At 41.1% G+C, this 25922-nt stretch overlaps 1 protein-coding gene across 3 annotated transcripts in view; it reads left to right on the top strand.

Moving 5' to 3' along the window:
* The first annotated feature begins 1592 nt into the window (after positions 1–1592).
* LOC307020098 (importin-13-like) overlaps positions 1593–25922 on the top strand; it is a 37521-nt gene continuing 13191 nt past the window's right edge. The window contains exons 1-12 of one of the 3 annotated variants that reach the window (XM_079651238.1): positions 1593–1727; positions 2139–2225; positions 9949–10074; positions 10156–10512; positions 11029–11282; positions 18683–18823; positions 20375–20516; positions 24283–24449; positions 24707–24827; positions 25205–25352; positions 25481–25662; positions 25889–25915. In XM_079651238.1, coding sequence (XP_079507364.1) covers positions 2157–2225; positions 9949–10074; positions 10156–10512; positions 11029–11282; positions 18683–18823; positions 20375–20516; positions 24283–24449; positions 24707–24827; positions 25205–25352; positions 25481–25662; positions 25889–25915 — 1734 coding nt within the window. In that variant the 5' untranslated portion in view covers positions 1593–1727; positions 2139–2156. Of the gene's footprint in view, positions 1813–2138; positions 2226–9948; positions 10075–10155; positions 10513–11028; positions 11283–18682; positions 18824–20374; positions 20517–24282; positions 24450–24706; positions 24828–25204; positions 25353–25480; positions 25663–25888; positions 25916–25922 lie in introns of all 3 variants that reach the window. The other 2 variants (XR_013802773.1, XM_079651239.1) reach the window with 2 other exon arrangements.

Genomic DNA, 25922 nt, shown 5'->3' on the forward strand with positions numbered 1-25922 from the left:
TCTCTCTCTCTCTCTCTCTCTCTCTCTCTCTCCATCTCCCTCTCCAGAATCAGTGCCACGTGTTCTCTGTTCAAAATAGTCAGTATGACTCGGTGCCATAGCCGTGACGCTTATTCTGTAGGAACATCTCCCTCAGTAGCCCACATAAGGGCATGCACATCAAATCAACAGAAAACCAAGAAGCAATAGCCTACAACACAGTCACTACTACGGTTACTCAACCAACCCAACTCTAGAGAGTAAAATCAGCACATCAGACAGTCAGAATAATTAAATAAAACACATTTAGTTTATGTTTATTTGAAAATGTTTACGCATTTAATAAACATCAAGAAAAAGGAAAATAGAGCAAATATATACTGGACAATAGAATTTGTTCCTGTGTTTGTCTCCACTTTTTTACTTTATTATGGTTTTCACGTATGTATTATATTAATTAGCCTACGCAGTCATTCATATGTATACCAAGTAATTAAAAACTTTACGATTAAGAATGTAAAGATCAGATTTTTCAATTTTGTTCTAATGTTGATGCTGCGTATCATAAAGTTATTAATATAAATCAATTAAATCTACTGTGTAGCCTACATCTGGAACATTAGTGTGTGTCACGACAATAATTTAATAAGTCACCAATTAAAATAATTAACATTGTCTTTCAGTTATTTAAATTAATCGGGGAACTTTAAATGTATAATCCTCGCTTTTTTCCCAAAAGTGCAATGCCCGTTTAAATGTGCCTGTTTTAGCCATAGACTGCTTTTAGCATGACTGGCGCTTTTACAGGGCGTTTCAATTAAGTGTGACATCTTTGATAACCCACGTTGGGGCGCTGTTGCTCTACGGATGATTGCTTATTTGTGTACAAAAAACACTTATTTTTTGGGAATAAAAGCTTCATCATGCCATCCATTTGTTTTGACCTATATGTGGGGAAAAAATACGCAATTTAAAGTGACGTGAAATGATTGGGCAAATTCAATTGAATTCAAAGAAATGTAATATCATTTAGAATCACGTTAGCCAGGATGACGCAGGAAGAGTATATGTAGCCGATACAATGCTGTTATGGATGTTCTCTGAACTCCACCTGCGTCATATTGGCTATAACATTTATGTTCATTCATTACCATTTATTTATTTGCTTATTTATTTATATAATTAGGACCCACCCCTTATTATTGTTTTTATGATAGTACTTGAACTGTATACTTCTGCAAATGATAAAGATAATAACAACATTCTTGATGCCATAATTGACAGAAGAACCCTCTTTAGCCATTTTCATATTATTTTGTTTGTTTTTGTTATTAAATAATAATAAAATATCATTTTTAGCTTCATAATCTAATGCTGACATTTCATTGGCTAGAGAGTAAAATGCAACATTCAAGTGTATATCATATTCTAAAATACCAAGGCGCTTTTGCCCGTAAACATCGATGAAAACGAAACATGAAACCTAAGCTGGCCATTTCTTGTCTATATAACCGAACATTCGGGAAGACTAATAAAACACAAAAGTGCAGCCGGTTTTTTCACTCTCCACATTTAATATTTCGGTCACTTGCTGTTTTGTTCACAGTGTTATTGGGAGGTCCTTGACCATTTACGTTGTGATTACGAGATTTCCCACAGGGCTTGAATGTAGCAGCTCTCAGTGACGGAGCAGAGACAGAGCGGCAGGGAGCTGCCAGCATCGTCTCATACCGTCGCAGGACAGAAAGGTGTGAAAATATCGGTCCTGTAGACATCCTAGAAGTAATACACGGATACGGCATTGTTTTGATAATGCTGTCACACTCTGAAAATGTTAGTATACTCGTCTCATTTGGCTACATTGTGTACCAGCGTTAAGTTACATGCATTGCTATGTTAGCTAGTTTGGCGTTAGCATAGTGGCTAGCCGTTGCTATAGTATTTTCCTATAGTGTATGTTAGCGTCAGCTAGCTAACTAGCTTTGCCGGTTAGCTTCTCGTGTCATTCTTATGTCTACATTTATATATGGTCATCAAATTGACCTCTTAATTACATCTGCTACTGTGGAAACATGTTGGAAATAGTATTTTCTTTGACGGGAAGTGTAACGGTGTCTGGCGGCTGCTGAATGTGTTGCTCCTCTTTAATCATTTGACAGCTCCGTTTCGGCGGAGATATGGAGACGCCGGGGAGGATAGCAGCAACACCGGACAACCTGGACTTCACGGTGGAAAACGTAGAGAAGGTGAGTGTTTGGACCACTTGGTCCTCATCAGATATGTATACAGAAACCGGGGTTTGTGGATTAAATAAGTGGTCTTGTTGCATCAGAGTTTGAGGAGGAAAGCATGGTATATTATCTGCCGTGTAGCTACAACATGTTAATATTAATACATATACGTTTCATTATTATTCATTTCCCGTGGAAAGATAATGTTTGTATTTAGAATGTAACTCACCCTTTATTTTTAGAAATACTAATCAAATGATTATTAAAATAACAGGTTGGAGCCCGCCATATCTGTTATTGTAAAATGCTCGGTCTTGTTTTTCTCAGTTGGATTGGATATAATTGTGTGCGTGTGCGTATGCGCGTGCGTATATGTGTGTGTTGACCGTGGCTGCCAGGTTGCTGTGATGAATCTCTGTGCTTGGTGGCCATTGACTTGGACACGATGGGATGGGTGGGGAGACAATGGGGAGGATGGAGAGTCAGAGTGAGAAAGCTGCTCCTGTGGAAGAGTCGATGTGATGGGATGAATTGGGGGTCGAGGGGAGGGACAGGGTCGATGTCTGTGACAGTGGCAGTAAAGAAAAACGGGGGGGGGGGGGGGGTTAGTGAGAGGAGGTTGGCGATGCGACAGAAAATGATTTGAGGCAGGTTTGAGGGAGAAAAGCACATTCCTTTGGGAGAAATGGCTTAGTCTGATATTGGGGTTTCTTGGTAATACAAGTGGAAGAAGAATGGCAAACAATGGTTAAGGTCCTATCCCTATGGAGAAAAGCTTCTCACTCAGTTCTTCACACAGAGAAAGTGATGCTGTGTTATATTTAGGCGAAAGCAGATGTATTGAGAACATGTTATATATTTCCTATCACTCTTCAAAATCTGTCAGAGAAAATACTAGAAAATAATGTTTGCATACCTAAGTAAATGTATAATTCATGCCTGGGAGAATCATAAATAATTATTAATGATGGATACTGCCCTGTTTGACAATTGCCGAATAACAAACCTGAAACACAAGATAGACAACTGATGGCTGTTTTAACCAAACTAATAATAATAATAATAATAATAATAATAATAATAATAATATAAAGGGTAACAATAGAGGTACAGTCTTCAAATGTTCAGGTTTTGTTCAGGTTCCTTATTTTATATTAAGAAAAACATGTAACTATGAGAATCATAATTAATTTATTATGATATATTAGGGTAACCTTTAGTTAAAGCAACTGATACCCAACATGACAGATTTGCATTGATTCTTAAAAAAAAAAATTAGATCAAGAGATGTATTGGTTCTTCCAGTGTGGAAGTTTGAATGAAAGTGAAACTTTGCTTGCTAGAAATAAACCTTGCAAGCACCAATCGTGCATGTTATTCATCAATAAAAAACAACAACCCACAAGTCAATATTCATTTAGTGATTCATTTGTTTATCTGACATTGGAGATGCTTGCAATGGTAAATGTCAGTGTGATGGTGATTCAATAAACTATTTTTAATCAAAACATTTTTAGGAACATCAACTGTGTTGTCATTATAGTGAATGTTTAAACACTGAACTTTATAATGATCTGCTTTTCTTTTTTTTAAGACACTTGGAAAAAGTATGAAGCATCCACTAAAATATCATGACAGAATAGCTTGATGTTTTATTCAGATTCATTTTTTGTGGGTTTCTAGTTTAAGGTGCATCTTTTAGATCCTGTTAGAGTGTTCCGTTTTCTCCGAGGGGTACAGCACGCCATCAGTAATCTCATTAACTGATAAAACATGACAAACAGCATCTGAAATATATAATTTCCCTTGGAGGCAATGTGCCCTTTAGTAATAACACTACTGTAACATCTCAGAACTGATTTAGTTTTTTTATAAAACTCAGCTATATTTAGAAAGTATTTTCAGATTATTTGATATTATATTCTTACTATTTGTGTCGGATGATTATTTTCTCTCCATATTTACATGTTTTAAATGTAGCTAATTTGGCTTGATGTATTTGTACTAGTTATGTATGGCATTAATAACATGCTGTTCATTCACTTGAATAAGAATGAGTTAGACAACTAGCGTAAGGCATTTTAAACACTCTGATATGTTGCTCTACCAAACAGCAAAAAGTAACTCTAAATAAACACTCCACCAGCAGACATGTCATCGTATAAAAAGTCGATTTGCGTTTCCCATTAGATGAGAGCTAAACCAGTTGCTCTCATCTAATGTAAAAAGACCAGCAGTGCAGAATCATCCCTGTTGTTCAGCAAGACGGTGGAGTGTGTGCTTGTTGAATGCAGGGTGCTGGAGATGATGGTCCCTGGCCCAGTATTTGTATGTGTCCCATAGAAAGCCCTTTGTTCAATCTTGGGTCTGTGAAACAAAGTACCTCATTGTCAGTGTCTTTGTGTGTGTAATGAATGGCCATCTATACTATACTGCCTTACATTTCCGCTCAACTATAATTAGCCTCGTCTGGAGTCACTATTCCAAATAAGAAGACATTTTTCAGAAAATGTCAGAACTCGGCACATTGCTGTCAAATAGTGTGCTATTAGATATGTATCATTATGTTAGTGTCCAGACTGAACAACAACTGATTTACCACAAGAAAAAACCAAAGCGCAGTTAAACCGGGTCAGCGTGGGTCTGCAGCACCTTGCTCAAGGGCACTTGCCAGCGGTGTTCTCCCTTTTATCACTTGCTTACCTGTCTAACCTTAGGAGGCTGTTAAAGTCAATTCAGTAGTGTTTAACTCCTAAGCTGAGAACTGTTTACAAGTAGTGTTAGGATAGGATGTATGTGACAGCAAGTGTTGTTTTCTTTTCAAAATAGTTGAATGCCATTAACATCAGAGCAGAGCCAACCAGCTTAGGCACTACAGAACATAGCAGAAGAATGTGATGCTGAAAAGTCACGTTTTGAGGTGGCCAGAGAGGCTATTTCAAAGGTAAAGAAAAGGGATCATGGGGACCAGTCGTTGAGAGAAGCACACGTTTTGTAGATCACTTGTTGATTGTTTTGGAATCTTTGTTTATTTTAGGAGGCTTGTACACACTATCATTTATGAATTTACTATTCTGAATAAATTGGTGGAAACTGTCCATGTAGCTGAGGTTTGCACGTTGAGGCACCTGGTGCAAGGGTTTGTTTGCTGTTAATATGCTGAAATGGTATCACTATTGGCAACATGTTCTTAATTTCTTTCTTGGCTGTGTGCTGTCAACTACCGCCCGCGCACACTCAAACAAACTTCTCTTCATTGTTCCCTCATTATTCATCATTCCTCTGCATGTCTTTGGTTCTCACAGTTATAGCACAGGGTCAGTGGTGTGGTGGTGCCTTCTGCAGCCCAGCAACAATACTGCCTCCATCACTAGGATGACTTGGATGTGACTCGCTAGGGGACCGATGGCTCGAAGAGACACTGAACCTACGGGGGGGGGGGGGTGGTGTGTAGGCCTGTCGCGATAATCGATAAATTGACTTATCGTACGATAAATAAAAATGGACTCGATAACTTTTCTGAGCTCGATAAATTGCCGTTTACATAAAGATGTGACCAGCATTTTAGCCTGGAGCGCTGTGGCTGCCAGGCGCGCTGTGAGGGGCGGGGCTGACACACAGCCAGGTCAGGACACTCCGCGTGCACGTGCAGCAGCGTAGCAGCCAAATTAATAATATAGCGACAAGCGGGAGACAACGTGTGACTTACTCGCGGGGAATTTAAAGTGAAATGGAATTGGTTACAAAACCTAACTACACATCTCGATTCTCCGGTGTGGCAGTATTTTGGATTCAAACCAAATCAACGAGGCGAACCTACGGACTTGAATCAGCCGGGCGGTGTGTCGCATTGGTTTAAAAAAGGTAGCGACAAAAGCAGGCAATACCACGCATTTTAAACCACCTAAAACACAACCACCCCATTCCGTTTTCCCAGCTGGGAGCAAACACGGCAGCTGGAGATGGAGAGCCCCCGCCCGACAATGCAAACATGTTGGTGTTCCTTGCTCGAAAACTTAGAAAAACCGATTTGGATATGGCCTGTTGAGGCATCTGGGTCTTTGACAGTGGACTGTACACTTGACTGTTGTTTTAAGGAGGTTTTTTTTGCTTGTGAGATAATGTGTACTCATATTTATTTATTTATTTATATATAGAGAGAGAGAGAGAGAGCTCTGTTTTCCAGCCTGACTCTATTTAATTGATTGTTTTGGTTGTGTGTGATTTAATTAATTTATTATAATTTAATTAATTTGTTTTATTTATTATATATAATTTATATATTTTAATATTATTTCACATTTCATTTGCAATGTTGAATGGTCAATAAAAAGTTATGTTTGGAAGAATGTACTTGAATTATTATTATATATTATCATTATGTCTAAAATGGTCTTAAAACGGCGCCGACAATATTATCGTTTATCGCAATAATTTCCATAAAAATGTATCGTCCAACAAAATTAATTATCGTGACAGGCCTAGTGGTGTGTCACCCCTTCATCCTCCGTCATTACACGTGTGTGTGTGTGTGTGTGTGTGTGTGTGTGTGTGTGTGTGTGTGTGTGTGTGTGTGTGTGTGTGTGTGTGTGTGTGTGTGTGTGTGTGTGTGTGTGTGTGTGTGTGTGTGTGTGTGTGTGTGTGTGTGTGTGTGTGTGTGTGTGTGTGTGTGTGTGTGTGTGTGTGTGTGTGTGTGTGTGTGTGTGTGTGTGTGTGTGTGTGTGTGTGTGTGTGTGTGTGTGTGTGTGTGTGTGTGTGTGTGTGTGTGTGTGTGTGTGTAATGTTTCCAAAAGAATCATGCTGCCACCTGCTTCTCCTTATCTACATCTCCTGCCTTAAAATTGATGAGAGCAACCTTTCTTTCTTCCTTAGATAATGATAATTTTTCTTATTTATATCCTTCATATGTTTCTTGATATTTCGTAAGGTAAATGCATTGTTGTGCTTTGACGTTAATGCAGCTCAAGGCATACTCTATAGTTATTCTCCTGGGCTTGGTAGTGAGCACATAAGTGTACCAGTTACAGTAAATCCATGGCTATGTGTGAGCAGATGGTGAATCTGTCTAGCTGAGCCATGTTTTTTTCATTTCCATCCCTCTTCTTCCTCCTGCTGAAATGGACTATAGAGGAGGCTAATGACCTTGGACAGTGTCTGCCAGGAGCACGCCATCCTCAGGTGAAGCCAGGTGGTTCAGGCACATTGCCACCATCTGTAGATACATAGCTTATGCATTTGTATTATAGGCTTCAGCTGCAAATAATTGCAACTGTTTCTTGTTGTGTTCTTTTGGTTTTGCTTGTTTTAGGAAACCTCTTAGTAATGGGCAATTACAGTTTGTGAGTGGAGATTTTTTAGGAGGAGAAAGGCGGTGGTTCTTTGTACATTTTGCTGCTTTAATCTTTTCACAGACTGTTTTGTGTCTTGAGCTTTGATAAAAAACCTCGGAAGAGCAGACGCACTCTGACACAGACACAGCGCTGTTTGGCGTGGGATCAGGAGAGGTCTGCCATCACGCAGTGGACTGCAGTAATGATCCGCTACTGCTCTGAACTCCGATATGAGCTTCATTTACTGAAAGGGCAGAGAAGAGCTGACTAGCCAAAAACATCCTGACGCTTTTAGGTAGGGCTGCTCAATTAATCGTATTTTAATCGCAATTAAGATTTCGGCTTTCAAAGATTATGAAAACAACATAATCTAAATAAAACGATTATTTATTTAATTTAATTTTTTTTAATTTAATTTAAATTTTTTTACTGGTTTTTCAGTTGAATTATACTTAAAGTTCAGGGTAATCAACTGTTAAAAACATACTGTTCACATTTTTGTTTTTCAATAAATGGATGTTTTCAAAGTAAATGGATAATCGTTTTTAATAATCGTGATATCAACTATTGACCCAAATAATTGAGATTATGATTTTTGCCATAATCGAGCAGCCCTACTTTTAGGATGAATACGTTATAATGATCCATAGTGAGACCTTGCCGAATCGCAACCCACTAACACACAGTCTATGGTAGTCTGTAAAAAAAATAAAGAAAAACATGTATTTTCTTAGATTCAGTGGTTTTCCTTCAAACTGCTTTGAAAGCGCAAGATTCTCATGGACGTTGGTTGGCTAAAAAGACCTAGCAGCAAAGCCAGATGCATACTGCACACAGAGTACCTGCTTCACTTTAAGGCACCATAAGCTATTTCTCACACACATGACGCCAGTGGTGTTCAGAGCCTGCTACAGTAAGCTCAGACAGATAATTGTGTTCCAGGATGGCAGACGGAGTGAAACACCTGAGACTCTGCTTCCTGCAGGCATTGACGCTGTATTGATGTTCCTCTGTACAGATGCATCATCATACTCTGTGACCCACTGTGGCTTCCTCTCGGTATTATTCATCCTCTCTTGTTTGACAGCCTGAACTTCTTTGATTGAAGGGAATGGGAAGACATGTAGATTTTAGAAGATGCCTGAGATAAAGAGGGCGAGCTGACACAGAGAATGAGACTGGATGGACAGTTTAGGCTGAAGGGAGGTGAATTCGAGACGGAAGAGAGAGAATGACTGCTGCTAGAGGAAGGAGAAGGCTTCAGGGGTAAAGACGAGGATCAGAAGCTTTCTGAATAACAATGTTTCCCTTTGTTGCTTGTCAGACACTTAGTGGTGGCTGCAAGCAGTCTAGGTTCAGTGAGCATGTTCATGTGTGTATTTTTGTGTGAGAGAAAGAAAAAACAGGCATATGTGCAGAGGAGCACCCAAACCTCTCCTCTCCAGGAATAGAGGTGTCTGTTTAATTAATGCTCTCTTTTCCCCTTCTTTTATTTCCCTCTTCCATACTTCTCATATATCTACTTTCTCTCTGGCTTTCCTGCTCCTTGTCGTTCTCCCGGCACTCAAGTGCTCATATTACTCCGAGTGATCGGTACTTCACAGAGTGCTGCTTTTGAGTCATGGCTCTCCATTGTTCAGGTTTTTGAGGTAAACTGTCTGCTATGTGTCTGTGTGCTTGCTTGTTTGCAAGTGAGAATTAAATTCTCTTTTCTCAAGGTGACATCAAATATTTATCAGCATTCCATCACACAAGAGCTCAAAGGACTATCTCTCCTCTCTCTGCTGGTTTGTTATCTTTAGAACCGAGTATTGAATGTTTGCGGCTGCACAATAATATTTTGTATTGCTGCGTTATATATCTATAGGTGAAAATGTACAGGATGATATATTTGGTATCTGGTATTCCACCAGATGACGGCAAAGGATTTGTTTACATCATCTTTTTTTTAAGCCTAAATATTTTCATACAGGACAAGTGTCTTTTTGCATCCCAAGCTTCCTCTGGACTAGCGGTTAATGCTTTGGTTGCTTGATAAATTGTCCAAGTAGGACACTGATGTTGGTTTGCTGCAACACCCTTAAATCAGTGTAAATCAGCCCGTGAAATCTCAGACGGACTTGTGCTGTTCATTAGTCATAAAAATGTTTCCTTTTTACCAAGCAGTTTAATGAGGTTGTAGGAGGTGTTTGAGTTCATTGGCTATAAACCTGACATCTCACATCCTGTAATGAGACTATTGCACATCGCAATCTCACTGATACAACACGATATATGGGACCGACCTATTTGTCGTGTATTTGCACTCATTTCTCAAATGGACTTAAGACAATGTTTTTAAACTCTCTTGGTTTTACCATCCACCAACTCTAATCATTCTTTAACTTTTCTTTCTCTTTTTTTCTTAGGCCCTCCACCAGTTGTATTATGATCCCAATATAGAAAACAAAAATCTGGCCCAGAAATGGCTCATGCAGGCTCAGATCTCGCCGCAGGCCTGGCAGTTTTGCTGGTCCCTTCTGAGCCCAGATAAGGTATAGTATACACCCAAACACACAATAACATGGCAGGAAAGTATTTTGCATCGTTTGTATTCATCTGATCATTTCCCACAGGTGCCAGAGATCCAGTACTTTGGTGCCAGCGCGCTTCACACCAAGATTTCTCGCTACTGGTCGGACATCCCCACAGACCAGTACGAGTCTCTGAAGACCCAGCTGTTCTCACAGATTGCCTGCTTCTCCTCCGGCTCCAAGATGGTGCTCACCCGTCTATGTGTGGCCCTTGCCTCTCTGGCACTCAACACAATGCCCGAGGCCTGGCCCGGCGCTGTGTCAGAGATGGTGCGCGTGTTCCAGGAGGAGGGCGGGGGGGTGGACGGGCGGGCACGCTGCCTGGCATTGCTGGAGCTGCTCACCGTCCTGCCGGAGGAATTCCAGACCAGCCGCCTGCCGCAGTACAGAAAGGGACAGGTACGTCTGTGGGGAGCATCCCCCCCCCCCCAGCAGGTGGTGATGGTCACCTGTCCAATATTCACAGGTTTCCTTTGGATCATTTGCTCACCAGTATGAATCGAACCTGAATACCTTTCTAGTCTAGGGCCATTATTTAGTATCTGATCATTCCATCCAGTCATTTTTTAACAATTGCTTTTGCTTTTGTATTATTTAAGAGCAATATTTAATAAACATTGTGAAAATAGGACTGGTCCTTTTTAAATGTACAATATATAAATACATATAAATCATAATTTTTTTGAATTTGAATTACTCAAAGATTCTGCTGCCCTATAATTTACCCTCACAATAAAATTAAAATTATTTTGTATTTAAAAAAAATAATTAAATGATCAGTTAAGCTTCATGTTGGTGTATCTTCTGGCACACGTATATAAACAACTTTAAAACGAGTGTACTCGTTAAGATGAGAACATATCACACATTAGTGATATGCCAGCAGTCTAACCCTCATTATCTTCCTCCCTTTAGGTTCGGGGGGCTCTGGGCCAGGAGTGGGGGTCAGTGTGTCCCTTACTGCAACAACTGCTGCAGAGGACGGACAGCCCCGGGGCAGTGAAAGCTCGCGTGTTGCGCTGCCTGTCATCTTGGGTGCTGCTGGATGTGCCCCTAAGTGAGAGCGAAAGCCTGGTGCACGACTGCTTCAGCGCCCTGCCTGATCCGGAGCTCTTCGACACGGCGGTGGAGGCGATCGTCAACGCCATCTCACAGCCCGACTCCCAAAGGTGTGTACAAATGTGTGACATCGTGAACTCGAGAAGATAGGCAGAACAAATAAATAATGATACAGCTTTAAGGAATGAAAGGTTGTCATTGCTTGGAGAAATTGCACTGGAGCAACAACAAAACAAAAGAGGTAGAAGGGGGGGGAAACGGAGGGAGACAGAGGGGAAAAGAAAAATGCATTAGCAAAGGACTGGAACAAGCAGGGTGGGCACTGGGAGGGCATCAAGGAGGCATGGGAGGGAAGTAGTGAGCGAGTGATGCAGGGCAAGTTGACAGCCAGGGGGAGGAGAGCGGCATTTCTCGGTTGGCTGCCGTTGCCATGGTTACAGAGCTTGGGAGAGATGTCATCATGCCGTGGTTGATTCAGATATGGCAGGCACCCATTACCCCTCCCCGAGGGAGAGAGAGAGGGAAGAAGAGAGAGAAAGAGGGCGTTGGTGACGGGGCAATAAGAGGAGGAGAAAGGGTGCTGAGGGAAGGTGTGGAATTGAGCAAAGATAAAATACTTCATCCTCCTTACCTCTGCAAGAGGGACGGCTCTGTGAAGTTAAGACACACACTAATTAAGCAGAGCAGCAGATGGTGGGAAGACAATTAATTGGATGGAGTTGCAGGTAGAACCAGCCGCAAGTGTTACCAGGCGCTTTAGTTAAGTGTTAGTGGAAAAAAAATCTACTAAATGTTCTTTCCTTTTTGCACTTCTTCACTTAAAACTGATCTCAGCCCTGTGTGTGTTTGTCAGCTCCTCCCAGAAGTCTTGATCACCCTTGAAACCTCTGTTTTTAAAAGAACATTGCGTGATTTATGGGTTCCCATTTGACGATTTATTTGAATAATTTAAAAGTATGTTGGATCTTTGTTTCCTTGTACTGTGTCTTAATACTTGTCCTTGTTGGATGTTGTGAATAGAGCTGCTGTTATGCAAGAAACATGTCAGACTCGATCTGACAAAGTATTATCAGGATTTTGTGTCGGGGTGAAAAAGAGGGGAAAGTAATGAATCTACTGGAAAACCTGATGCATGTTTCCCCCCATCCTCCCCAGGAACTCATAACCTATCCTTTTTCCTCTTTCTTTGTGTATTCTATCTGTTTCATCTTTTCTCCAACCCTGCCTCTGCTTCTTTGTGCTCTTCCTTTCCCCGTATTCTTCTCTCGCCATCAGTACTAAGCCCTCCTCCCTGTCTCTTGTTCTCTCCCTCTGTTTAAACACATTACACTCAACTCATCTGGGGGGATGCTATTGGTCCAGCTGCATCCTGTTGCCAGGCAACCCATTTCCCCTGTCTCAGAGTGTTGCGGTAATTGCAGCGGGGATCAGAGGTGGGGGAGGTGGGGTGGTGGAGCGAGTGAAAAAAGGAGGAGTCACAAAGGAGGCAGAACGTGTGTAACAGCAGGGCAGGGAGAGGGGAGGACAGGCGGCTCTGAGATACGAGGCTGCAGCAGACGGCCTCAAAGAAACCTCCGGAATGTCTTTTCGCTCGGAGGGGAAACGGGGAAACGACTACAAATCCATTCCGCCCTTTTTAATCGTATCACAAACACACCCAGCCCCATTTTCCTACGCTAAGAGTGCATGACCTGCATTTGCACAGCTCCTTGTTAAAAATGAATGATCTTCTGAGTGCATAAGTGCATACTGATTCTCAAATGTACACACACACAGTCACTCAGGGTATTGCAGTGGATCCTCGCTCTGCTCTCAGAGTTACTCAGACACAGAAAATGCAGGCCAATACAAGCGCAGGTACAAGCTTATTAGATGGAGGCCAGATTCAAACACATCACATCAGGGTGGAGCTCTCCCCAGAGGATGCTGAGTCAGCGTGGGCTGCTGAAGAGGGGACTCTGCTTCGTAACGCAGGATCATACATTCAGCTGCTGGGCTTATAAAGGGTCCTGAGGGAAATTAGAATGATAAATGCTTCACAGCGCCGGGGTCTGAGATGTATTTAACCTGCAAAGCAGAGGTTGAACATCAGCAGCATTTATTATTGGCCACCATCGTCTTGGCCATGGCGTTTTCTATAAGCAATAAGACTGAAGCGAAAACGAAGGATGCATCGATTGCAACATTTTCTTGTCCGATTCCGATAAAACAACAGAATAATGAGATCAAATGTTATTTTATACTGTGTTTGTAGATCTTATCTTTTAAAAATGTTGTAATTATTCATTTTAAATACAATATTTCTTTATACAAAACTATTTACAAATCGGCATCCATTTACAAGAATGTAGATGTGTGTGTATTATACAGGGCTCAACATTATAAATGGTCCGCTGGCCCGGAAGCACTATTTAGACACCCCGGGCCAGCATAACGTACTTTCCACTTGCCCGCTCGGGCCACTAAAAATATTGCTTTAAAAAAAAATTGTCCTGTGGTATTGGTATTTTGACTAGCAATTTAGTTTAATTGTTTAGTTTATTAACGCTACAACATAGCGGTTGTCGTTGTTGGGTGAGCAAACAGCTGTTTGCTGCGGAGCGCAGCGCGAGCAGGATCCCGTGAGCGCGCTCCTTCACTACAGACTATCGCGCCACCTAACCATTCGCCTAAATGTTTTTAATACCAGCGGTAACCGGCCAAGCGTCGGGCAAAAAACAATCTTCAAATAAAAGAAAGTCACCGGAGGACTTAAAGGAGAGTGACAGGGAGCATGAGAAGAAGAGGGAGAGAAAGTTTCAGCCAGCTTGATATACGGAGTTGGCTTCTAGTGCATTGACGCATCCTAAAACCCTTTTTATAATCTATCGATTAGATTTATGATTAGAAAATTATAAAAGTAGGGTAGACATGTGGAGATTATCCGGCTGAACAAAACGTGCATGTATCAGGGTTCGTACGGGTGCTTGAAATCCTTGAAAATCCTTGAAGTTTTACGAGGTGTTTTCATGACTTGAAAAGTGCTTGAATTTTGGGAATGGTGCTTGGATTTGAGATAAAGTGCTTGAAATTGTAAATGCTTTACTTTTACAATAAATTGCTGTCTGACTGAATAGTTCGCTTTTTAGATTAAAAGAAAATAAAGAACTCGGAGCGAGCTTAGTTGCTTCGCTTCTACATAAAACAGCTCCGCTCCGGCCTTCCCGCGCTATGCGCGCGACCTGCAAGTGTTTTATTTTGTGTGACCTGGGCATTCTAATGAGAGAATGACAGTATGCCAGGAGGTTGCTGTTTTAACGAGCGTTGGCTATCCGAAAAGAAATACAAGCTGTGGCTAAAACGAGGATCAACCCAACGATTCGCCTTCTGCACAGTTTGCCTCAAAGAATTTCAATTATTCGCGATGGGAGAGTCTGCGCTGACGAGCCATATGAAAGGTAAGCCGTAGTAGAGCATTTTGGATTAGGCTAACGTTGCATGTTACATTTGTTTAAGCTAGTAACGTTAGTGAAGTGAACTCGATGTGGGATAATTGCTTATGCAGGTGACAATAATAAAAAGGAGCATACCTATGTCAGTATGTGCGACAGTCGCCATCCTGTGGTTTTCAGAGGATGAAGCACATAAAAGCAATGTATTTCTACTGGTAGTATTTTTCGTGCCTAAACTTGCTCCATCGAAATCAGTCACATTGACCCGAAGACACATTTTGAGTTATACACTGTTGGAAAGAGGATATTCCTAGCTTTCTAACGGAGGAAACATATTTTCGTTTGTATTACTGGTCTGGGGGAAGCTCGCGAGTGTGTGTTTGTGTGTTTGTGTATTTTTGCGTTTGTGTGTATTGTGTTAGTTTCCCGGAGAAAACACTCACGAGAAACACCGGCTGTTGTTCTGCCTGCTTTGACGTAAAGTTACTCCGTTCTCCGCTTGTAATTATGCCGTTACAAGCTTCAAAGTTGTATTTATCATCTGAATTTGCCGAAACAAGTTTAATATTCTGAAAGCCAAGACTTTGTTTATTTGAAATCAGATGAAAACAAACTGTAACGGACCCTGCCGTGTTATCTATGATTACTATACGCCATACATTCATAATGTCAGCGGGAGGGAGGGGGGAGCATCGCTACGTAAAAGCATTAGTGCGAGGGAGAGCTGTCATCTTCCCTTTACAAGCTTCAAACATGTATTTATCGGGAGATTTGGGCAATAAAAGTTTCATATTCTGAAAAAAATTCCCTGGAAACCTCCGAAGCTCTTACACAGAAAGAGGATCTCTGCACACGCTTTTTTTTTATATCAGCTTTGGGTTTCAATGGTTTTGTCCTAACCTTGGAGAGCCGTATGTTTACTGCCACCCTAAAAGGACCTCAAAAATGTTAATAAAGAATTTATTGAAAACTTAGTTGGCTGATTGTTTTATATTGGCTCAGCCAGGTTATATGGGATGCCCAGTCTACTATATATGATATGGGTCACTTATTTAACGATATTAAACTTTGTTTTCTTATCTTTAATTTTTCATCGTTATGTAGAATGCTATTACGAAACACACATTTGGTTGTTTATAGCATAAAGAACATCTGATTTAATGTGAGGTAGGGAAATAATCATTTGAGTATAAGTATGTGCATATAAATATGTAATTTACAACAGCTGTACGCTGCTTGGAAATGCACCTTGAAAATGCTTGAAAAGTGCTTGAATTTGACTTTGGAAAAGGTGTAACAACCCTGATTTATCAAACAGGTTTGTTTTCCACAGACCTTATTTCCGGCTATTTTTTTTGGTGGATGAATGCTCCGGGCCAGTGGCTACAATGGTAGGGCCAGTGATAATACAATTCTACAGTGGCATTTTACCCTTAATGTCTACCCCTGTATTATGTTCTCCCACTCCTAACGCACACCTAATCTGCTGAAGGATAAGAAGACACGGTCACTGCCATTACTCTCAGCAGCATTGGGAATGATTTGCAATATAATATCTTTGAATATATTTCCCACTTTTTTCACTGATGGTCTGAATATGTTGGAAAATGTCAGTCAGTAGTGACTTTGTTGAAATGAAATTGCAAAGTGGGTCTTGCTAAATGTAGCGCGAAATGGGCCAAGTTTGCAACACTGTGTGTGTGGCTGTGATGTTTAACGTAAAACCAACATACTGCGCGTGTGAGAATTTGACCGGTGTGTGTGTGTGTGTGTGAGAATTTGACCGGCCAATAAAAAAGATATATGAGACTGATCGGCCAATCAGCTAAAAACCAGCCTGTTTCCACCAGTGATTAATGGATTGGTGAATCTCTCACTAAAACAATTAGGTGATTACTTGATTAGTAATCAACTGTTTCTCTTTAATAGGCCACATTTTTCAATGAAAGTGAATTGTTATAGATCCTCAGAAAAACACGGAGTTACAGTAGTGTTTAAGTTTGATTTGTTGTGTTTTTTTCTATTTTTACTCGCAACCTTGCTATGACATTGATGAATATTCATTGACATGGACCCGAGTCCTCCTTATTGACGTTCTCATGAAAGATGAAGCACCGCCTGTATACCACAGAACCCCTTAGGACTGACACGTGTGATATGGTTTACAATTATGGCATTCTCACACACATACACACTCTTAGGGTTGCAAAGGGGCGGAACATTTCCATGGGAAGTTAAGCTGGGGAATTTTGGAAATATTCCATATTCGAAACTTTCCATGGGAATGTTAGGGAACTAACTGGGAAATGAGGGTAATGTAATCAAATTGTATGATGTCCAAGCATACATATAAACTTTGTGTCATAAGAAAACATCCTTGCAAAATGATACAATTAAAAAAAAACATGACATTTCAACAGAACAGGTTCTAATTATTTTATTGAACAATCATTTGTTTCATTGAAGAACAAAAACATGAATGTTGAGTTAAATATTACTCATCCCCCCAACTACACTCATTCAAAAATGTGCTTTGGGCTCGAAAGTGTGGTCCAGTCTTCTAGAAATCATCTGTGCATGTGATGGAGGAATGCACAGTGCCTGTAGGGGGTGTGGTCTCAATAGCCATGCAGTAAGCAGTGTGCTATGTGATGGAGGAATGGCAGGGATATTCAAGTGTATTTGAATGTCATCTGTTTGTTTTAGTCAAGATTATGCTAAAATATACTTTCCCCAACTATATTTAAGTTCCCTATGAAGAGCCAACCTTCAATTTAGAAAATGTCCAGTTTATTTCCATAAATTCCCGTTTATTCTCTTACATTCCTGTTAATTCCCATGGAAAATGTCCATCTTTGAAAATTCCTGGAATTTTGCAACCCTCCACACTCTCCTCCGTGACATTCAGGCACACATACACGTCCTTCATCTCCAAATGTCACCCCTTCATCCTCCGTCATTAAGGCTGTGTGTGTGTGTGTGTGTGTGTGTGTGTGTGTGTGTGTGTGTGTGTGTGTGTGTGTGTGTGTGTGTGTGTGTGTGTGTGTGTGTGTGTGTGTGTGTGTGTGTGTGTGTGTGTGTGTGTGTGTGTGTGTGTGTGTGTGTGTGTGTGTGTGTGTGTGTGTGTGTGTGTGTGTGTGTGTGTGTGTGTGTGTGTGTGTGTGTGTGTGTGTGTGTGTGTGTGTGTGTGTGTGTGTGTGTGTGTGTGTGTGTGTGTGTGTGTGTGTGTGTCAGTCATTGGGTCCATATTTACGTTTGTGTGTCAGCACATGGGTGTGTTTAAGAGTGAAGGAATAATAGATGGCTGAGACAGCAGGACGAATACAGAATGATAACTGACAGCAGCTCTGAGCTTTGAATAGATTTCCTGGTTCCCTGCAAGATGTGTGGGTTTTTTAGGGTGGGCGTGCTGGATCAGAGGTAGGACTGACACAGGCTGAGATTTGATTTGAGATAAACACTTGTCTTGAGAAGGAGCAATAAATATCAACCTAGCTGTGAGCACTGTGACTCAGTTTGATGTTCACCAGTGGAACTGCCTGGCTGGGCATGCTATGTTTTTCTCACTTATACAGCACACTGTGCAATGTTTTAACTCATGTTCTTAAACCCTCATCCTACCAACTGGGGTCCCAGCAGATGTTTCTATTTTTTCCTTGTCACTCAATTCGTTAGTAACAAGTTCATATCATTTTTTTTTTCTTCTGTTTTATATGTGTGTTAAATGATTGCCATGGGCCCTAATTAAAATAAAAACATGACACACTATCAGGCGGTAAGAGGCGCGAGTCATTTTGAAGAAGTCAGTCTGTTTTTAATTTTACACTATAAAAGAAATAGCTGTAACGTTTCCAAAATAATGTTAAAGAACATTTCCGTTTACATTAATTTAATAGTGTTTCAATGCTTTAAGAAGATATAAGCTTAAATGTTGCTTTGATGGTTGTTTCTTCCAATTGGTAACTCTTGGGGTTACCAGAGAATTCAGTTTGAATTCCCTGTATGTTAAACTACGTAGCTAGTATCAGGGTTCAATGAACTAACTCATGTCTGTTGTTTTTTGTTTTTTTGTTTTGTAGATATGTGAACACCTTGCTGAAGCTGGTTCCTCGAGTGCTGGCCCTCCAGGAGCAGCTCAGAGAGGCAGTTCAGAGCGGGGACATGGAGACCTGCCACGGTATCTGCCGGATCGCCGTAACGCTGGGAGAAAACCACTCCAGGTTTGTGTGGACACAATTAAAAAGACTTTATAGTGCTTTTATCATGGCCTTAATGATTTCGGGAACAGTTCCAGTTTCCAGTTTAGAAACTGATCCTAACAAAAAGGCCTACTATAAACAGGTTTCCTAACATGAATTTGTCATGCAATATTCTGTCCCAAGTAGACGCTGTGCATTCTCTACTTCTGTATTGTTAGGTCTTTAAATGTTGCTATGTCTACTGCCTGAATGACGCAGCGTAAGAACGTTTCTTTAGAGGAACTTCAATGGAGAATTTGATTAGCTGCTGTGAATGGTTTAGAGCAGGGGTTTTCAAAGTGTGGGTAGGTGAGCCTCCCCTCAGAGAACATAAGAACAGCCGCGCCCCCCCTCCCAATTATTATTGCTGTTAATATTATTATTATTATTGTTGTTGTTGCTATAATGCAGGGGTATTCAATTGCATTTCAAAGAGGTCCAGTAAGAGAAAATGTAATTTAAATGCTCTGTTTTCGCTGTCTACCTTCCACCATTTGAAATTACTCAGACTGTTTCTCTCCTCTTGTCTCGTCTCTGTGTGTGTGTGTTTGAATCTATCGTGCTGACTGCACCGATTTGATTGGCTGAGTAGCGTCACCTCCTTAAAACATTAAACAATAACTTTTTTAAACCTTTTTATTTTTATGTTTTAAACATATTGTATAAAACTCCCCCACTACTTGGACTATTCCTTGCACCCCTCTAGAATAAGCCCGAATGGTCTCAACCATATTGCATCAGTAACGTGCACTTGTTATTATAACAAGATCGCAAGGACACTGGTAGCGATCGGAAAATTGAGTGTTGTTCAGTTTGTGTGTTGTGGAACATGCGTGTCCGTGCATGAAAATATACCACACACCCAATTACAATTGCATGTTCAATTCACTACCCTGGAAGTTAATACAGTTGTTAAAGTTGGAACAGCCTGTGGACAGCCGTTCTTCCTTGCATGTCAGTCGCCGACACCTTCTTACAGAGGACAGGCACATCTAGCTGCAGCACGACCCGTATATTTCCGCACGCCGTGTTCTCAAGACATATATTTTTTTTTAACATTTTCAACATGGTGGATAAATCCTTATATGCTCCCGGCAACACACTGAACGTCAACTTTGCCTCCTTATTACACTCACCCCTACTTTAGTGGGAACAATGAGTCTGCGTCTTTGATGCACACAGGAATAAACGCAGATCATCCTCTGGCTGCAGCCTTTACCGGTACTTGCTTTTGATCATAGTCAATGCGGAAAACCTGCACTCACACAGGTAGGTGGAGGTGAAGGGAATGAGCACTTTTACAGCCTTTTTGGCGAGGTGGGGGAACTCACTGTCCACAGACAGCCACAAGTGGGCAAGTGTCACTTTACTCGTCTTTTTCTCGTTCTTTTGTGTCTCACGCTGCGCCTCCCCTGAAGCTCTCTGGCGCCCCCCAGGGGAGGCGCGCCTCACACTTTGAAAACCGCTGGTTTAGAGTAAGCCAAATGACTCTTTTTCTTTCTCTCTCTCTCCTCCATCCACCTCTCTCTGCAGGACTCTGTTGGAGCAGGTGGATCACTGGCAGGGCTTCCTGGCTCTAGTCAACATGATCATGTTTTGTACGGGCATCCCCGGCCACTACCCGGTCAATGAGACCACCAGCTCGCTCACACTCACCTTCTGGTATACACTACAGGTAAGGAATGTTAAATCTGATCTGAAAGATAAAGTTACGTTGTGGTAATAAAAAGAGTACCTCTGGCATGATTGACACACCTTTTTTCTCTATCCCAGGGTGTCCGCGGGGTCTTAAAAAGTATTAAAAGTTGATAAATCAATTTAGCGAAAATTAAGGCTTTTAAAAAGTATTAAATGGCATTTTCCAAGGTATTAAGAAGTCCAACAGCAAAGACAACTTGAAACACCCTTTAATTTACTGAAACGACATGTCGGGAAACCCCACAAGGCGGCCCCATGCATAGCGCGCCGTAAAATGCTGCTTATTATTTTAAGTTTCGTTGCCTTGCTCCGCTCTGTGTGTGTGTGGGGGGGGGGGGAATAAACGACTACGGTAACGGGTCCCAAGGTGGGAAGACCGGCATACGCAACGCTCTGGGGGTCCAACGGCTCCGTGTGTGCCCTATATGATAATTTTCTGATAACGATGAAAGAGCCCGCCTCCCTCTCCCCACGTCTCCTGCTGCTGCTGGGCTGTCAGAAGAGGGGGAGGAAAAGAGAGGCAGTCACCGTTTATTAAATATTCTTATATTATTATACAGAGAACAGAGTCGTTATCAATTTGTTTTAAAGCTCAATAAATAACAAAGAAGACCTCTGACCGGCACTTTCCTAATTTTGTACGGAAGATTTAAACTTTAACGGACATGTTGACCGGCGGAACATTTTTTTTACGGAAACTGCCGCACGGTCCCCTCGTTCCTTGGAAAAGGCGGAGAGGTGGGTGTTTTTCATCTGCTGGTGGACTACCTGAGAGATACAGCAGGAGAACACGCCGTCCACCGCGGAGAATAAACAGAACGGCAACCATGGCAACCATGCTCCGGGTTCTTCTTCGCTGCTTTTGGTGTATTTCGGGCGGCAGCAGCGCCACTTACAGGCATGACATATGTACTACATCGTTTCCAGCATTTGCAGCGGTCTAGTGTGAACGGACACGTTAATGAATCGAATGCGTGTGAAAGGAAGCCTTTTTTGCGCTTGCGCATGCGTTTTACCGTGTGGGGCCGGGGTCTAAACCAAACTATATACGGTCACAGAGATCTGCTATTTTAAAGTAAAGTCAACACATATAGACCCTAAATATAGTCTATATTAAGAATGAGAAAAGTCTTAACATATATATCCTTTTTTGTAAACATATGACAAATGTGTGAGGGTGATGACGTCAGAGCATCGTCTTATGTGCCAGGGCTTAGCCCCGGACAGCCCCAGCCCAATTTAACCCCTGGGTATTTGTGAGGGAGCTCCTATATGGCATTACCCCGCTGAAGCTCACCAAAGTTTAACATATTTCATAGTTCAAAGTTTTGTCAATTGTTTTGTTTATTGGTCAAATACTGGTTTCTAATGTTTTCTGAGGAGTTTTACTGGAATGAAAGAGCACAGAGTACAGAAGCAACAAAGCAGCATACTGCATTAAACCTGACCTTCACAGAGAGGTTGAAGTTCATGTGGAGAGAAGGCTTCAGTAGTCTGTCTGCACTCTGTTTAGTTTTGCTATCTTACAATCAATATAGTAAATGTGAGGTAAAGTGTGTTGCCAATGTAACCAGTTAGAACTCAAAGTTGCGATGAGGTCTTAAAATGTATGGAGAGGGTCTTAAAAAAGGTCTTAAAAGGTATTAAATTTGACTTCAGGATTCCTGCATATACCCTGTATCCTCATCTTTATTAAGCACAACACATCTGTCCACAAAATAAACTTTGCACATTGAAGTTTGGTTAAGATGAGAACAAATGCCAAACTACATTGCATCTCATCAAAAGGTGTTAGTCTGTGGAATAACTGTAATGATGCACTGAAATATTGAACAAGTCTATCTAAACTGAAAGTATTGTTTAGGAGCCAAATCATGAATGGTTACGAACAGGAACTGTAAAATCCCATTCGTTATTTCTTGTAATTGTAAAAGTAATTTCTTTCTGATTGTTTTGTAAAAAACAAACAAACAAATTAACAAGACAAACATGTCGCTGATGACGATGACCTAACATTTTATTTATAAGGACATTTATGTTAGAGGGGGTAGGACCAGAAAAGTTATTGCCCTGTTGAACATGACAGACTATTTGAGAATTAATTTTTAATATTTTTTTTGTACTTTGTTATAATTATTATTATGAGTGAAAAAAAAAAATATATATATATATATTATTATTATTATTGTTGTATGTTTTGTTTTCTGACATGTTCAATAAATTGACTTTTTAAAAGATTGAAATAAATCATCTTTAGGTCGACCATATAAAAAGATCACTCCCAGCACATCCTTATTGAAGGAATGGTCTTTATTGGTCTTTGTCTACAGTTTTCAAATAATACAATATGACGGCTTTTCTGACAATGTAACAACAAGGTTACGTTTTCAGACAATATCTGCTTGCACAAGGTTTGAGCAAGCAGATCATTTATAGTTTGCAGTGTTTCCCCTAGGTTTACTTCCTTGGCAGGGTGCTGCTCGGGTACCCCGGAATTTTTTTTCGGGGCACCCGCATTTTTTTTATCCTCTGGAGCAGAGAGAGGAGCTGTGGATTATTGTTATTGATATCGTACAGTAACAAAGTATTTGTACATTAAAAAGTAATAATTTATTACTTTAATTCAAACTGTATTCCCTTCTTATCATGTAGCCTACACTTCTTCCTTTCATTGATACATTTAAATCACCTGACTACAGCATATAACATACCTGCTGCAACCCTGTGCTGCTGCTTCTTCTCTCTGCCTCATCCTCTATTGCTGGAGGCAGCTCCACCTCATCTGATCTCTGATATGAAAGCAATCGTGTTATGATCATATTGAGCTATTGGTGTGAGTCTAACATTAAACAAGCAGTCTGCTTGTCATACATTGCTGACGATACATTTTAAGTGGCAATTTGTTGAGTCACTGTCGCTAAATCCTGAACTATCCTGAACTAATTTACTGAATAAACCAACTCACATCTCCTGTCTTTTTTTTTCACCCAACTCATTAGGCTATTCTTCTGCTGGCGTTTCATTGTTGTTTTCTGTCAAATTCAATACTGTAGTTCAAAACCGCGGTACCTGCTCACCATCTGTGAGCTATTTTTAGAATGCGCACGCTACGTTCGTTGTCGCGTTCGCGCGCGTCCACCTGGGCAGGCTGTTTGTGTCCTTCTCCCGTGACGATAACGGCTTGCGGTTAAAAAATAATAATAAACGAATTTGAATATGGGGGGGGAAACACACGGGCAGACAGTTGTTCTCCTCCTTTCCTCCGCTCTTGTCTCTGATTGTGAGTGTGTGCATTCGTGCGCGTGTGTGTGTGTGGGGGGGGGGGAGCGGAGCCCCGCCCTTCAGAAACAGAGCGGAGGGAGAATGTGAATACGCAAGGCAGTGGACACTGAAACATGCACATTGGATAAATAACATAGGCATTTAGTTTATTTAATAAAAGAGCACATGTTCAATGAAACGTGACCGTAGATAGATTACTTCAGTTGCAATTTGGTGCTAAATATATATATATATATATTTTTTATAAAAACACCTTGAATTTCAGGCAGGGCGCGGGGCTCCGTTGGCAGGGCGCAGCGCCCCGCCAAGACAATGGTAGGGGAAACACTGGTTTGTATTACAAGATGTGTTTCTTCTCGTCTATGAACAGATGACTTGTCTTCAGAAAGCCTGTTTGAGTGTGTAAAGAGAATATGTCTTGTTATGTTCCAAACCCAAGACAGCTGTTTTCCTCTCCTCAGGATGAAATAATGTCGTTTGAGACGGATAAGCAGGCGGTGTATCTGCAGGTCTACAGGCCGGTATATTTCCAGCTGGTGGATGTTCTGCTACACAAAGCCCAGTTCCCCACGGACCAGGAGTACGATTCCTGGTCGTCGGATGAGAAAGAGCAATTCAGGATCTATAGGTGTGTATTTGTACATGTGTATGCCTGACATGTTATACTGTGTTCTGTGCATGCTCATTTCTGCTTCACACTGTTTCGCAAGAGCGTTTCAGTGACAGTTGTCAGCGTTTTAGAAATGACTGGATGATTGGTCAGCATGAGTGTGTTTTGCTCTAATAGACTCTCATTGCAGCGGAGAGGGCAAAACCTGCGTGTCAGCTAGATTAACAAATAATAATCAGAGGTTACATACTTCTAAAACGTGTGTGTGTTCTCAGGGTGGATATCTCAGACACACTCATGTACGTGTACGAGATGCTGGGAGCGGAGCTGCTGAGTAACCTGTATGAAAAACTAGGAAGACTGTTGACTAATACCGAGCAGCCCACTTCATGGCAGGTGGGTGACACATACACACACCAGAAAAGAGAAAGAGAACTATTTTCAGCTTCTTTGTTGCACTCAATCCAGTACTGAAATGTGTCATAGCAGATTTGTTACGACAGTACTTTGTTTTTCTATTTTTCACATTACTATATTTATTTTTGTTTGCAAGTCCACTTCATCAATTCAAATAAACCTAAGCGAAGAGTTCATTTACAGGATTCAAATATGTGGATTTTCCGTTATTTTCCATTTCTGCTGTATCTTTTTTTTATAACTCAAACTCATTTTTCAGTTAAAAACAAACTAACCTTCCCCTCCTCCTCCTCCTCCTCCTCCTCCTCCTCCTCCTCCTCCTCCTCCTCCTCCTCCTCCTCCTCCTCCTCCTCCAGCACACAGAGGCCTTACTCTATGGCTTCCAGTCGATAGCGGAGACGATAGATGTGAATTACTCTGACGTCATCCCCGGCCTGATAGGACTCATCCCCAGAATCAGCATCAACAACGTGCAGCTAGCAGACACAGTGATGTTCACTATAGGTGAGATTAAAAGGATCCCAGCACATGTTATAAAAGTCAAATAGATTTTTTTAAAAGGTGTATTTTCTGTACAGGGACACAAATATTCTTATTTAGTACCCAAACTTGTGATCTGTGATCTCCTCTAGGTGCGCTGGCTGAATGGTTGGCAGACCACCCGGTGATGCTCAGCAGTGTCTTGCCCTTGGTACTACAGGCTTTAGGGAACCCAGACCTTTCTGTCTCATCTGTCTCGACACTGAAGAAGATTTGTAGGGAGTGCAAATACGACCTTCCGCCCTACGCAACAAACATAGTAGCTGTCTCTCAGGTACTTGTATATCTATTTTTAATATATTTTCTTTACCCAGTTCATCAAAAATGAGAGCCAATTGCTGCTTTTGCAGACTTTTTCTTATGTAATCCTGCTTTCCAGAAATAACATTCACTCTTTGAAATTACTTCAGTGGTATTAGTTAATTTTCACATCTAATTTTGGCTTTGTTGTGCTTTCAAAATGATTGAACTGTCACACTGACTTTCTCTTTTCTATCAAGGAGGTGCTTATAAAGCAGATCCACAAGGTGAGTG

This window comes from Notothenia rossii (assembly GCF_949606895.1).
Source record: "Notothenia rossii genome assembly, chromosome: 1".
Lineage (NCBI taxonomy): Eukaryota > Metazoa > Chordata > Actinopteri > Perciformes > Nototheniidae > Notothenia > Notothenia rossii.